This window comes from Camelus dromedarius, chromosome 9 (genome assembly GCF_036321535.1).
Source record: "Camelus dromedarius isolate mCamDro1 chromosome 9, mCamDro1.pat, whole genome shotgun sequence".
Classification (NCBI taxonomy): domain Eukaryota; kingdom Metazoa; phylum Chordata; class Mammalia; order Artiodactyla; family Camelidae; genus Camelus; species Camelus dromedarius.
This window is the reverse complement of record NC_087444.1, coordinates 49,786,609-49,802,185: the sequence shown is the minus strand read 5'-3', so window position 1 is coordinate 49,802,185 and position 15,577 is coordinate 49,786,609. Positions and strand designations below refer to the sequence as shown.

General features: G+C 39.2%; 1 protein-coding gene and 1 long non-coding RNA gene across 5 annotated transcripts in view; one reads left to right on the top strand and one right to left on the bottom strand.

The window, feature by feature from the left end:
- Positions 1 to 15,577, top strand: part of HEATR3 (HEAT repeat containing 3) — a 39,450-nt gene that overhangs the window by 16,897 nt on the left and 6,976 nt on the right. For all 4 annotated transcript variants that reach the window (XM_031458493.2, XM_031458490.2, XM_064489186.1 and 1 more), the window contains 3 exons: positions 4,678 to 4,766; positions 9,910 to 10,053; positions 12,470 to 12,646. In XM_031458493.2, coding sequence (XP_031314353.1) covers positions 4,678 to 4,766; positions 9,910 to 10,053; positions 12,470 to 12,646 — 410 coding nt within the window. The remainder of the gene's footprint in view (positions 1 to 4,677; positions 4,767 to 9,909; positions 10,054 to 12,469; positions 12,647 to 15,577) is intronic.
- Positions 1,758 to 4,133, bottom strand: LOC135322171 (uncharacterized). Its single transcript, XR_010382538.1, has 3 exons — positions 4,068 to 4,133; positions 2,807 to 2,921; positions 1,758 to 2,000 (listed from the first exon to the last, which is right to left on the bottom strand). It is a non-coding gene; the product is annotated as an uncharacterized LOC135322171 (long non-coding RNA).

Here is a 15,577-nt window from a genome sequence, read left to right as displayed (position 1 = left end):
ATTACACATCTCTGATATGGATTAATTTCATTTGTACACGGGAACCTAGAGAGAAACTGTACGTAGCTAACTGTTCTTTTTAATGATCTAGCAGTGCAGGGTATACTGCGTGCTTTTCTAACGGATCGTCAGAGTTCACGGTCGTAGAAGCTCATTTAACTTCACCACATTAAACTGGAGGAGTTCAAACAAACAGACAGAGAGGAAATAGTAGTATTTTACACAGTAAAGGAGAATTCTGCACATTACCCACCATTCATGTCTGGTGTGAGGGCTAATACAGGAGACACGAATCTACTGTAATTGCTTGCAAGCAATTTAACATTTTCCCTTCTCAGACACAACACTAAGTCTAAGAGTTGAAACTCTTAAAAGATCCACATATGGTCACTTTTGACTAAATACAAGTTTCTGAATGAGCATTCCTTCAAGAGTTGCTCCCCAACTCTTTTTTTGTTTTTGTTTTTAAATAGAGGTGCTAGGGATTGAACCCAGGACCTTGTGCATGCTAAGCATGCGCTCTACCACTGAGCTGTACCCACTCTGCCGTCCTCAGTTCTTTAAGACATCTATTTTGTTCTCTATCAAGAGGTGCTGTGTATTTAATGGTGCATGTTTTAGAAGTTCTAGATTAATTTTTAAAGATTAAGTAAATAAATGTTCAGAATGTAGTTATTGTTCTGTCTCTATCAACCTTTCAACATTTGTCAGTTAATAGATGCCGTTTTCAGGAGAGCTCAGGCTGTGCGTTCTTTAGTTGGTGTGATCACTTGGAAACTATGCCCAGCCATACCTAAGACAGGTCATAGCCATACCTAAGATGCCAAGCCGGGACTGGGCCAGCTCTGGGGTACAGAGGTGACTTGGCCAGATGGTGACTATAGCTGTGTATTTCTCTTGCAGCCTTATAAACCTAAAGAGATCTGGATGGCAGGGTGGGAAAGGGAGATGGCTCCCATCAGCCCAGCAGGATGTCCTATGGAGGGGTGGCTGGTGGAAGGCTGCTATTGCTCATGCCCCCTCCCACCCACCCATATTCCCATGGGCTTCCCGCAGGGAGCAGGGCCAAATAGGGGAGTCCACAGCCAGGGCCCCAGGTGAGCAGGACCTACCCAAGCCTCTTAGCGCTTCTAAGACCTGCTTAACCCTGTCTGCCCTAGTTCCACAATTGCCATCTCTTTCCTCTGGGCCGTTTCTCAGTTAGAGTCCAGTTAAGGTACCACAAGCCCAATCCCCAACCAGCATCTTTCACTTGAAGTAAGTGCACATATTCTGTGCCTCTGCTATGCAGAAACTCTTAGGTTTGTTTCTCCTAGTTCAGCGGGCTATTTATGGTCACTGGTGCATGCACATTTATTACCTGGAGGGATCGCAGGAAAACCCTCAACAAGCTGAGCCTTGGAGAAATAACGGAAATTGCGGGAAAACATAATTAAACATTTTGATTTTAAATAAACTCCAATTTCATAGCTGTTGTTGACACAATCTTTTATCAAAATGAAATTTTTGATAAAGTAATTGCTTATATTTAGTGATGATATTCTAAAATATTCCTTCTAAACACTTGGGATTTATTAAGTAAGGTAACCCTATGGGTTCTGTATGGATAGAATGAACTGTTATTGGAGAATCTGGCGGGGAGACTGGGGCTAAATCTCTCTCAGCTTTTTTGTGTTACCATGTTTGAAAGTTAAGTGTATGAAGATCACACAGCCATATTTAACTTGTTTTAATTTTAATGCTAAAACATAGTTCCAAATCGTTAGAAAATTTGTGATACATACCTACATATGTTTGTGGCTGACATCAGAGGTGAAGGGAGAAAATTCCAGGAGAATCTGGTCCTTGCATTCAAAGCGCCGATATCTATGTCTCCTTCATTTAAAATACCGATCTTCAAAACGTCAAGAAACTTTGAGCACTGTTGTATTTTCAGATTGGGTCAGTCTGTCATTTGCTCCATTGCTTGGGCTCTAAGATCATTTAGATTTCCTGTTTGCCTAGATTTTGGGAAGCAGAACACTCTTTTTCATTATAGTTAGAATGGTAGTATCACCCATTTTGGGGTATGTTTTTAATTCCATATTAGAACATTGAAAATCAGTCTGAAAAATTCACCTAAATATAATTTGCCTCTTGATTGCTTGTGGGTTGACTATTTGCCCACATTCAGGCGTGCTACAAATTCTTAGATACTGTACAAAGTTGTTGAGGGGACATTTTGAATCACCTCTTTTGTTTAACTTCTTCTGACATTTACTTAATTTCTTCTGACAATACCACATGTGTTGACCTTTTACTGAAAATTTGTCAGAAAGGCAGTCATTTGAACTTCCTTCTCTAATTTGGATAAACGGCCAGACATGTGAATTAAATAAAAATTGCCCAAATTTAGGGAAAGTATGAATTTCACATAATGTAAAACAGTCGTGTAGATTAGGATTTTGAATCTAAGGTAATGGTTATTTTCCTAAGAATGTACGACAGAAAAAAAAATTGAGTCTGAGATATGTTCTAGTATATATTGAGTTACATTGTTCAACTGTTTTATGTGCCATTAGTGAATTTCCAGGGATACACTTACAGCTTTAATCAAATATAATTTACTCTTCATAGCCAGTATGGTGACTTTTTGAAGTTTAATAGTAACAATGTTATACCAATTTTTGAGGGCCTATTAGGTACTAGGTTTTATGAGCTAGGCATTATTACCCTACCTTCCTGGTGAGGAAGCTGAGATTTAGAGGTTAAGGAACTTCGTCAGAGTCATTCCTTTACTTTAAACGTGTGTTTACTGAACACTTACTTTATGCCACGGACTGTGCTGGGTCCGAGGGATCCAAGCATGAACAAGACAGGCAAGGCCATCATGCTCATGGAGCTTGCATTCTCATAGGAGTAAAGGTGTGATGTCATTTCAGCTAGGAAGAAACAAATAAAAGCAGAGTGATATGAGATGTCACAATGGTTAGTGTAGGAAAGGCCCCTCTGAGGAGGTAACATTTGAGCCAGGACCACAATGAGAGGTCACATAATGTCAGAGGCTGGATTCTGTCCCAGGTCTGTCTGATCCCAAAGTATCCTAGTGTCTGATCTGTGATACTTCCAGAAATTCCCCACATCTGTGCCTAACGTGAATGTAAAATGAGAGAAAAATATAGCAAGCCTGGATTCAGACCTGTGCAGAAGCTGCCTTGCTCTCCTGCAGACCAGACCGCCCAAAAGGGGGCATCAGACTGTCTGTGCGGCCAGGTGCCACAGGGAGGAAGCCAGCGTGTCTATTGCTACATAACAAATCACGAAAACTTTGTGGCTTAAGACAGCAATAATCATGTGTTATTTCTCATGATTTCTGTGTGTCAGGGGTTTAGAAAGGGTACAGTGGAGACGGCTTGTCTCTCCTCCACGACGTCTAAGCCAGTCATTCTCAACTAGTGGCAGTTTTGCCCCTGAGGACTTTTGTCAACGTCTGGAGAAACTTTTTGCTGTTATAACTTGGGGGCTTCTGCTGGTATCTAGAGGGTAGAGGCCAGAGATGCTGTTAAATAGTCTAGTGCACAGGGGCCACACAGACATACAAACAGGGAATTATCTCGTCCACAATGTCCATGGTGCTGAGGTTGAGAAACCTCTGTTGGGAAACTGGGAGCCAGAATCATCTGAGGTCTGCTCACTCACATGTCTGGTGGTTGGTGTGGGGCTGTCAGCCAGAACCCCGGCAAGTGACCTCTTCACGTGATCTGGGTGTCATAACACAGTGGCTGGCTTCCAAGGGCAAGAGTTGAGAGAGAGGAGGGGAGCAAACACGTGTGAGTCAGGTGGAAATCACGTTGCCTTTTACACCCTAGCCTTTCATTTTCCTGTGTTCTGTTGATTGAAGAAGCCACAAAGTCCCACTCAGATTCAAGGGGAGGGGAAATTACTCTACATCCATAGGGGAAGCTGCCGAGTTCTGGGAGATCGTGCAGAACTGAAAGTGCCATTGTGGCTATTTTTAGAAAATATAAACTGTCACACCATGTCAGTCACTTTCCCTTCCCACCAAAGGGGGAAGGGAGCCAACTCACCTGGGTGGCCCTCGCCCTTCTGTCCCACTGTGTTGACATGACTGTTTATTGCTGTCCTTCTTTTTGTCCTGTGTGGGAAGAAGGGACAATAAGAAAAGGATAAAAATGAGCAGGAATGGGAAGGGGAAGTTGGGTCGGTAAAAACCATGGGAGCCACTGAGGCATTAGAGGTGGAGGGGCCTGGCCCGGCACAGGCAACACTTGTTGGCTAGGCAGTGGGTTTGGATCGGCGAGGAAGCACTCTGACTTGGGAGATGACTCCGCCCCGTGTCTGCCCAGCATGGGGATGGTAACCTATGGAAAGCTGAATTCAGTCTACCAAGGCTCATTCGGGTTTATCATGTGCTAAAGTGTGAGGGAAATGAAAATGTAGCATCTGGAAGTTGAGGACTGTCATTTGATTTCACTTGTGGTCATCTTTCAGATTCACACGTACAGCTCACAGGGGGATGTTAACTGGAAGTTTGGGCTTGAATATCAAGTGTTTTTTATTTTATTTTTTTATTACAGTAGCATGTATTAACATTTAACATGCTTTGTTTTGATTCTTTTTCTGCAAAATAACTTTTCTTAGAGAAAGACAAATTTATATTTCACTTTTGTGTTTTAGATTTTGCTAAGCACGTTGACTTTTTAGAAGCCATAAGTAGTGCCTTGAGGGCCCTTTTGCAAACAATGGCCTCCAAGAACATTTCTCAGGTAAGGTTTTAAAATTTTTATGTGAAACTAGCAAAGATCCCAAGGCAAAATGTATTACTTAACTATTTTAAAGTATTTATTTCTATTAAAGGAATATGGCATGATCCTTATAAAATGAAAACAGAAGTACTTAAAGTAAAATCTTTTCCTTTTCCCCACCACTGCCACCAAAACACAGTTTTTTTTTTGATATAATGTATTTGACATATGTCTTGTATTTTCCCTGAGTCATTAGTCTTTTTTAAAACATTTTATCACAGAAATTTTCAAGCAGATTCTCCACATGCTCTGCAGAGATCTGTCTGCACCTCTGTGATAGGTGCCTTTATCACGTTTATGTTTTACTTTTAATGCAGGAAATTTTCAAACATCCCCCAAAATACCTATGTGCATTATCATAGGTGTCAATAGATTCTCAGCATCTTGTCATTCTTGTTTCATTCATCTTCCTACATTTTTATTTTTGCATCCTGGAATAGGTAAAGGAAATCTTATTATGTGACCCATAAATACTTTATTGTGTGCTTCATTGTGTGTCTGTGACAGAAAATGAACTTTTAAAAAACTTAACCACGATACCATTATCCCAAACCCCCAAATTAACAGACATTTTAAAGTTATCATTTGATATGCAGTCAGAGTTCAGTTTTCCCTGATTGCTTTAAAAATGTCTCTCTTTTTTTTTTCCCAATTGGTTTGTTATCAGCGTCTAATAAGCAGGATCCACATATTGTTTTTAGTTGATATTTTGATCTCTTAAATATTTTTTTAAAACGGCTGTAGTTGAGATTTGATTCACCTACCATATAATTCACCCATTTAAAGTGTACATTTTAGTAGTTTTTAGTATATTGACAGATTCTTGAATCTCTGAATCGGTAACATTTCCCCTTCCTACCCCTCTTTCCCCATACTGTTTATTCATTGAAGAAGCTGTCCTTTGTCCTAAAGGGTTTTCCCCATTCTCAAGTTTGGCTGGCTAAGCAGTGTTACTGTTTAACGTGTCCCTCTGCCTCCCGCTTTTCCTATAATTTGGGAGCTAGGTCTAGAGCCTTAATTACGTTCAGGATCAGATTTTTTGGGCAAAAATAATCCGTAGTGCTGTATGTATTTATTTTCTACTTTTATATCACAAATATTGTCATAAAATAGTGATGTTAAGATTAATCAGTGGAGTCACTTGTAACAACCAGTGGTAATTGTTACTCAGAGCCATTATTTCATTAGAGCTTTCAAAATGGGGATACCCTAATTTTGTCATTCTTTTCCATTTATTGGCCGTGATTCTTCTATAAATGAGAACTTCCTGTTTCATCCGTTATTTAGTAACTTTGAAGTAAATTACATACCAGAACAGATGGGGTAGGTGTATGATTCTTCTCCCACCCCCACCCCTTTTTCCTGAACAATGAGTTGGTGTCCTAGCAGTCTCTAAACATGACCAGTGAAGGGGAGGGTATAGCTCAAGTGGTAGAGTGCATGCTTAGCATGCATGAGGTCCTGGGTTCAATCCCTGGTACCTCCTCTAAAAATAAATAAATAGGCCTAATTACCTCCCCCTCCCAAAAACAACAAGAAAAAAGATGAATCAAAAAAAAAAATGACCAGTGAATTTTAAGTATCATTATATACTCGTTATTATTGTTTGCTTTATTTTACCCAATATATTTAATAGTTTCAAAATAATGCTGTTATTACTAACAATGACATACTGAATGCAGTTTAAGATTTCCTTATGATGATTCTTGTCCTCAGGGAAAAAAATCCCTCTAGGATTATACAAGTTACTATTAAAGTTGCTTGAAAAATTTCTCTTTGCGGCTTGTTATAAAGTTAGCTTCTGTTGTTGCAGCTTTTTTTTTTAAGGGTTTTTTCGTTTGGTTGCTTTAATTTTTATTTTTTTGATTACATAAAATATTTACACAGTGTCAGAGTTAAAACTGAAACAAAATATGTTCAGAGAAACATATGATATATACATGTGATGGAGTATTATTCAGCTTTAAAGAGGAATGAAGTTCTGATAAATATTACTGCATGAATAAACCTTGAAAACATTATTCTGAGTGAAATAACCAGACATAAAGGACAAATATTGTATGAATTCTCTTATGAGGGACTTAAAGTAGTTAAACTCGTAGGGACAGAAGGTAGAACCAGTGGCTGCCAGAGGTTGGGGTAAGGGGGAAGTAGGGAGATATTGCTGGGTTCAGGGTCTCAGTTTGGGATGATGAAAAAGTTCTGGAGATCGATGGTGGTGATGGTTAGTTGCACAATAATGTAAATGTACTTACTGCTGCTGAACTGTGCATTTAAAAATGGTTAAAATGGTAAGTTTTATGTATATTATACATATATATATATTTATTTAGAGAGGTCTAGCTTCTGCCCCTTTGCCCCTGTTGTTTCCTTTCTGCCATTGATAACCACACTTTATGGTTTTTTAAAATTTATTTATTATTCTATTGTTCTTATTTTGAAAACATAAGCAAATATGTATGTATTCATATTTCACCCCTTTTCTTAAAAGTACTGCTTCTGCCCTTGCTTTGCTTCTGTCCTTTATTAGTCATTGTAGTATATAGACATGTTTCTCATTTCTTTTTTACAACTTCCTATCCATGTGTATTGTATACATTACTCCATTGTATACATATTCCATGTTTTTTCGGCCTCTCTGCTTTGAGGCATATTTGAGTTGTTTCCAGTCTTTTACTATTATGAATGGAACTGCAGTGAATAGCCTTTTTACAGAAGATGCGTTGTGTTGTTGCCACTGTGTCTTTGGGATCGATTCCTGGAAGTGGGCTTGCCGGCTCGATGAACAGATGGCTCTGTAGCTTTGCTGGATGTCACTGTAGTCCCCTCCTTAGCCACTTTGCATCTCCACAGCCGTGTTTGAGAATGCCTGTTTTGCCACAGCCTCGCCAGAAGAATATGATGTCAAAATGTTGGCTTTTTACTGGTTTGATAGTGAGAAATTATGTCTCAGTTTTAATTTGCATTTCTCCTAGTTTGAGGAGATTGGATATCTTTTCCTGTGTTTTAAGGGCCTTTGCAATTTTTTTGCTGTGATTTTTCCTATCTTTTGCCAGTTTTGCTATTGGATCAGTGATCTTGTTCCTCTTTGTATATAAGGGCACATCCTAGGGCTTCACCTCTAGTCTTCGGAAGCAGAGGCTTTGGGGAGGGGCCCAGGGATGTCTGTGTTTTAAAAAGTTCTCCAGGTTATTGTCGTGCACATTGAAGTTTGAGAACCACAGCTCTAAACCATCCTTGCTCCTTCCTTTCTAAAATCCTCCAGTTTTAAGTAACATGTTAGCAGACTGCACCACCCACCTCTCCTGGTTACAGTCACCCACCGTCGCCAGGGGCACCCCTCGTTCCTCGAAGATTCCTGCTTGTCAGTCTCTGTTACTCTTCGCTGGTCCCATTGTGATTCTTGGTGGTTTCAGAATCCAGTTGGATGCCCTTTCCTGGCCCTGGGCTTCACATTTCTTGGGCCTCCTTTCCTCTGGCAGTCTGTCTGCCTTCCTTCCTTGGTCATTCCCGGGCCATACCTCTAGAGCAGCTTGATCCAGGCTTGATCCTGTTCAGGGTTTAATGGAAAGTCTCTGGTGTTTTACTGTTGAATACAGTATATGCTGTGTTGGCCTCTAATATATACTCTTTAATTTTTTTTTCTTTGTATATTTGAGAATTTTTCTCAAGAACACAACTTTTGACCCTCGGTTTCTATGAAATGGAAATGATAATAATGCCTGCCCTGCCATATGGCTATTGAGAAGTTCTGAAAACCCTGTACTGTAGGGCGTATCACAATATAAAGGATTTTTATTCATTTTTCCATGATACTAGGCAGTAGCTTACTAGGTTAGTATGATGTTTGCAGAAAATTACTCGAAGCTCATGCTCAGTTAATGTGAAGTCATTCATATGTATTAAAATCATAAATTCTCAGGTTGCCTGTGTTATGGGCTGGAGCACAGGGTTTTAGAAGTAGCAGGACGCTGGCTCTGTGCTGCTCTTTGAGGAGAGGAAACCAAGGACTAGGCTTGCTGAGTGACGGCACCAGGACAGTGTGGTGCTTCCCTGTCTAGTTCTTTACCTTGTAGGTTTGTACACAAATGAGGCAGCTCACAGGTGTGAGTCATACTGCTAGTAATGCAGCCAGCCTCGTCCTAGTTATGAACAGTCCCAACTTGTGGAGTTTTTTTCATTATTTACCGAGAAACCTGGGCATGTTAGCTGTTACCATTCGATTTGGCAGAAGCACAGCAAATGATTCAGAAATGAGTGTGATGATTTAGAACTGTTTAGTATGTTTATGTATAATAATAGCTAACGTTCAGTGAGTTCTTTATAAACATTATTTAATCCTCATAACAGCTCTGCGTGATGATTTTTGTCCCCATGTTACTGATGAGCAAATGGCAAATTTAGAAGGGTTAAGTCACTTGTGCTGATTTGCCCAGTGCTAAGTGGTACAGCTAGGATTTGAACCCAGGAAGTCACAATCCTAAGCCCTTAATCACCAGACTTTGCTGCTTCTCACAGGAAATCGTTTGGCAACATGACATTCCCACTCTCTTGTGAGACCTGCATCCACGTGTGTGTGCAAATCAATTTAAAATGAAAATTGTCACTGCATGGTGTCACTATATAATTTAATGGATTTTACAGTCTTTAATAATTTATCATAACACATAAATCTCAGAGTAAGTTCTTACCTTGTATAGATTCAGCCAATTTTTATTAAAGCTGCATGATCCTGTTTACATTTACATTTCAAAACACTTTTTTTTTGGTCAGTGTTAAAGAGAAATTAGAATCTCTTTGGTTTGTGTACATCTGTGTGAAAATCTTGAAATGAAACAGGTGGAAACTGAAGGCCCTTTTACAGGCTGACAGCTGTGATGGATTAAATGGTGACAGTGAAGTGAACAGGCCTCATCTTAGTTCAGGAGCACCAACTGTATTTAGGAGTGACTAGAATATGTAATAACTTCTCTGCCGAGAGTGCGTGTCCCTTGTAGAACAAGCTGCCTGTAGAGAGAGACTGACTCCCATCCGTCCCGCTGCACGTGCTGTTGGAACCGGTTGAGTTTAATACTCTAAACGCTCTCTCCTTCTCTTTCAACAGTGCATGACTCCTGACCAGCTGATGACACTATGTAAAGCAGGCATCCACAGTAGTAACGTCGGGGTTAGAGTGAACGTGGTTAGTATTTTAGGAATCACTGGCAGCGTCCTAGCCAAAGAGGATGGCACACTTGAAACTCTTAAGGTAAAAACAATATGCTTCTGACCCAAACTTGTTCAATCATTAGGGATGGGAGCAGAGTGACTATTGGTGTGGGATTTTAAAACCTTCTGTGGTCTTCGTGAGAAGAAATCATACCAAGAAGTTGCCCACTAAGGTATATATAAAATATACCCTCTGGGTTGTTCTAACTACATGAATTAAATAGGTACTTGAAACGTCAAGTCACGTTTTGCCATCTAACATTCCTCTGGAGGTACTTTTTCAAAAGTAAACTTGTCTTCAGTGAAAGACCCAGGTTCGGAACTGTTCAAGATGCCTCTGCCTTCGCTGTTGTCTAAAACGCGTGCCTGTTAAGTTCTTCTCCTGATGAAGGGGCAGTCCAGCCAGGTTTCTTAGCACGCCAGGCTCGCGTGCATTCTGCACAACCCCACACGATTTGTCCTAACACCCCCCCCCCATAAATTTTAAGCAGCAACTCTGGTCGTACCAGCACACTAGGAACTCACTCAGCATATCTGCTTCCAGCACTTTGTCTCTGCACAGTTGCTCAGGAACTGCACTGCTAAAGATACAACCTAGTAACTCAGGGGAGAGTAAGAGTAAAATTACCCTTCATTGTGCTGATGGTAATTGCTGAAATATTTTTAAGGACCTTATTTTGAAAAGGTGATAGATGCACATAGCAAAACATTCAGAAAAGTAGAAAAGAATCTGTAGTGAAAAGACACATCTCCACTCTGAAACTTCCAGTCCCCCAGTTCGACTCTAGAGAGGTAGCCACTGTTACCCGTTTCTTCTGTGTCATTCCAGGGATTTTGACACACATACACGTGGGGGGGGGGTGGTGGCTGTGGGCTCTGTGTGTGCACACACATACCGATGAGTGTGTGTACATATAATTCAGGCTGTAATGTCCCAGGTCCTCTTTAGGGGAGCACCAAGTTTTTCTCAGGCATAACATAAGATTTCCAAGATGTTTGTATTTAGCCACCTTCTCAAGCATAAAGAAAAATAGAAAGTACAATAAATTGTGTACAGCCATCAAGCATATTTAACAATTAGTAGTATTCTATCACATGGACTTGATGTAGCTTCTTTGCTGGGGCTGTTAAAGTAAAGACATCCTGTGGGTTCAGTATACGTGTCTTAAAAATAGGGACAGTTTCTTATATAACCACCATTATCACGCCTTACACAAGTAACTGTCATTTGTTAATATGTCTAATACATGGTCCAATACATTCAGGTTTTTCCAGTTGTTCCAAAAATGTCTATTTCCAGTTAGTTTGCTTCAGTCAGGATCTAAGTGAAGTCTACATGTTGTGCCTGGTTTGGGGTTTTCTAAGCCTCTCTTGATCTACAACAGTGCTCCTTCTGGCACCGCCTACACCGCCTGCTTTTCCCTTAGCTCCTGGGCTGACTGGCTCATAATGCTCAACCTCCTGGATTTGTCTGACTGCTTCCTCATGGTGTTAAGCTTGTTCCTTTATCGTCTGCAATTCCTGCAAAGTGAAAGTTAGATCTGAAGGCTAGGTTAGATTCAGATTATTCTTTTCAATAAGACCGCTTCATAGGTGATGCTGTGTATTTTCATGTTATATTATAGGATATTAAGTTTAAATACCATCTTAGAGGTTATCTAGACCACTTATCAGACGAGAAAATTGAGACCCAGAGTGGGCAATAAGCTGTCCAATGGTCACCTTGTTATGTAGAGCTGGAGTCTGGACTCTCCCGCCCTTAATACCAGATGTGCACATCGCCCTTAAGCCATAAAGGGTGAAGCAGAACAGCCAAAGTAAAGTAACTTTACTCTTGAACAATTCTTCGCAGGTTGAGAAAAGTCTGCTCATTAGCTAGCTAATTGTGAAGAAATGGGTGCATGTTAAAAAATCACAGTGAAGCAAATGAGATGAAGTGTTCTTTATTTTTATAATTGTCTTAGAGTGTTTTTCATATAATTTTAAAAGGCAGATTTTTTTTTTTTGGTTACAGATAGTATTTATATGCATTTTGACACCATGGGAAAAGCCTTTTTGAGGGAGGTAGAGGGGAAATAATTAAAATAATTAAATATTAAAATAATTTCCAAAATCAGTCTATCATATATCATTTATGGATGTTAATTCATTTTATTTAGGAATATAAACTTTAATATTTTTAAATCTTCTTGCATATATTATAGTTGGTATTTTTATAAATATTTGATAAGTCTGTAGTCTTTTTATTTTTTTAATTTAATTTAATTTAATTTTATTTTATTTTCAGTATTGGATTCACTTTAACGTCTGTAGCCTTTTAAAAGTTTTAACTTTTCCCTAGCATTTTTATAGAAAATGTTACTCATGAATTGCTGCCACATTTAGAGTTAGTACTTATTTTTGAAGCTGGCTTAGCGTGTCGGCTGGTAACGATCTATGTGTGCTATTGTCTCCAGACCATCGGGTGCTTTCTGCTCGAGGTTGCCACCAAAGATCCCTCCCTTGTAGTAGCAGGAGAGGCTCTGGATGCCCTCTTCGACGTTTTCGCAGATGGTAAAGAAGCTGAAAGGGCCTCAATTCAAATTAAATTGTTATCTGCCCTGAAAGAGTTCCAGCCAGTCTTCAAAATGAAGGTAGGTAGCGTTTTATTTAGAAATGCTGAAGTCTCAACATTCTGTGGGCGGAGAGTGTGTGTGGTTCCCTCCCTGCAACCTCACTGATTCACACAGCACTTCACCCCCCCCACCCCACCCCCCCTTCTGCGTGAATGCTTGTTGGCTGAGTCAGGGCTCAGGCGCCCTTTCTGTTGAATCACTGTGACTTGAGCCAAAATGGTGTCCACAAGTTCCTCCCTCTGCAGCGGGTTAGTAATGTTCACAATGCTTACGTGTAAGCCCTACACTCTAGCCTGCAAAGCACTTTCATAGACACGTTAAATTTATTTTATATCATGTAATGCATTATAAATGGCTGATTTCATTGTTTTGAATATTTCCCTTTGCTTTGGGAAAAAAGGCCAGCAAACTACAGGCTGGTCTGTAACGGAGAATGTAGCTACCTTCATTTGCCCATTTATTTATGGATGGATGGATTTATTTATTGTTTCATCAGAAGCATTGTGCTAACTTTGAGTCAAAAAATAATTTTCAAAAACTATTACAGTGTTTGGGGGAAGCAATAAAATTTAAAAAACAGCTTTGAGTTTCATGTCCATAAATTTAAGTTTACCATTCTCCTCTTAAAAAATCTCCATTTCGTTTTGAGAAATAAAAATATTTGTGTTTTTGGCTTTTACATTTTAAATTAACTTTTGCTTTTAAATCTTTGTCAAGCGAATAGAAGTTTTAATGAAAAATTAGCTTACTTTTGTTGTTTTCCAATATGTATTTCTTTTCTCTAGCAAACTTCTAACGCAAAATTTAATTCCCATGGACAGAATCCTATGATAAGTTTTTAGATGAATATGATTGTATGTCTAGAAATTTAAGCTTTCTGAATTCTTTTAAGGCATAAAAAATAGTTTTCTAAAAAAATTTTTTTTAAATAGTTTTCTTCTCCAGAAGGAAAAAATAGCAACACATGCCAGGCACATTCTGTGTTGTAGTTACATCAATGTTGGTTTAGAACATTAATAATTGATTTGTTTTTAATATTTTCACGTTTTGGCATCTTACATTCAAAAATATAGTGAGAGTGACTGACATTTATTGAGTTAAGCTTTACCAATAGGTGATATTAGTTTTGAGGGGAAAAACTTGACCAGTTTACTCTTTTTTTTTTTCTTTGATATATATTTTTTCTTGAAGTATAGTCAGTTTGTAATATTGTGTCAGTTTCTGGTGTACAGCACAATGCTTCAGTCGTACCCAAACATACATATATTCGTTTTCATATCCTTTTTCACTGTAAGTTACTACAAGGTACTGAATAGTTTTCCTGTGTGACTAGTTTACTGTTAATCATGCTTTAAGTCTGTAGTTTTGTTTGTTTGTTTGCCTGGGTTTTGTTCCTTTTTTTTTTTTTTTTTTTGAGATATAATTGACATATGACGTGTTAATTTTAGGTGTACAGTACAAGGTAATGATTTGATACATGTATATGTCGCAAAAAAGATTACCACCATAAGTGTAGTTAACATTCATCACCACACATCGTTACAGGTTTTTTTTCCCTTGTAGTGAAAACTTTAAAGATCTACCCAGTGTTGTTAACTATAGTCACCGTGCTGTGCTTTAAACCCCGGGACTTACTTCTCTTATACAGTTGATCCTTGAACAACACAGGTTAAATTGGGCGTATCCACTTAAATATGCGGATTTTCTTCCGTAGTAAATACTACGGTACTACATGATCCTCAGCTGGTTGAATCCTTGGCCATTAGAGTTATACTCAGATTTTCAACTGAGGGTGGGGGGTTGGCACTACCAACCCCTGCATTGTTCAAGGATGCACTGTAATTAGAAGTGTGTACCTCTTGACCACCTTCACCCATTTCACCCATCCCACCCTTCCTCTGGTATTTGTTTTTTAAGCAGTGAGAGGTTTATTCCCACTGGTTCCCTGCCTCACAACTGGATGGTGTTTCTCTAAGCAAAGACAGATGTACGTTAGTATTTTCATTAGGATTCTCCCCCTTTATTATCCAAAAGGCATCATCATAATATGGTCCTGCACTTGATGTGCTTTTATTTAACACTGTCTCCTACAGACATATCCATACTGGCGCATGGAGGGTGTCTACATTGTTTTTAAGGGTCACAGGCCCTTTAAACTTCTGAAAAAGGGAGTCTGCAAGGAAAGGAGATGTCCCCTCTTTCCCTGCAGCTGCCAGGAAGGCAGATGTAGTCAGTTAAGAGTATCAAACTCTGCGGAAGCAAATGCTTAGAGAGTAGTTATGCAAACTGTGAACCAGGAAAATGAGCCCTGGCCTCTGGAAGCTCTGTTGTTCTGATTGATTTTCCTACCTAATATGCATTGCGATGGTAATGACATTTAATTTAAGCATTTTTCTTTTCTCAAAGCTATAAAGCCCTGATAAAATTTTTTTGTTAGCCAGAATGGCAGCATGTAGTTTCTTTTTTTTATATGAAGCTCCTTTGTGAATGAAGCCACAGTTGCATTAAAGGCTGTTCGGTATATATTTGGTCCCAAATTGTATTTAACCACAACACAATGCATTTTACTAAAAAAATCTTCTCTAGAGCAGCCGTTCTCAGAGATGTCCCATATCAGCAACACCAGCATCACCTGCTAACTTGTTACAAATGCAAATTTTCAGGCCCAGCTCCAGACCTACTGAAAATCAGAAACTCTGTGGACAGCCCCCCAATCCGTTTTTTAACAAGCCTTCCAGGTGATACTGTTGTATGCTAAAATTTGAGAACCATTGCTCTAGACTAGAGGTGAGGTGTAGTTCACATACCATAAACCTCATTATTTTAAAGTCTACAATTCAACTGTTCGTGTAACCATCATTTAAAAGGTGCACAGTCCTAATTTATCTTTATTACGGCTCATGCACTCCATTCCATTACCCTGGGAGTGAAAGATGTTTCACCAAGTGC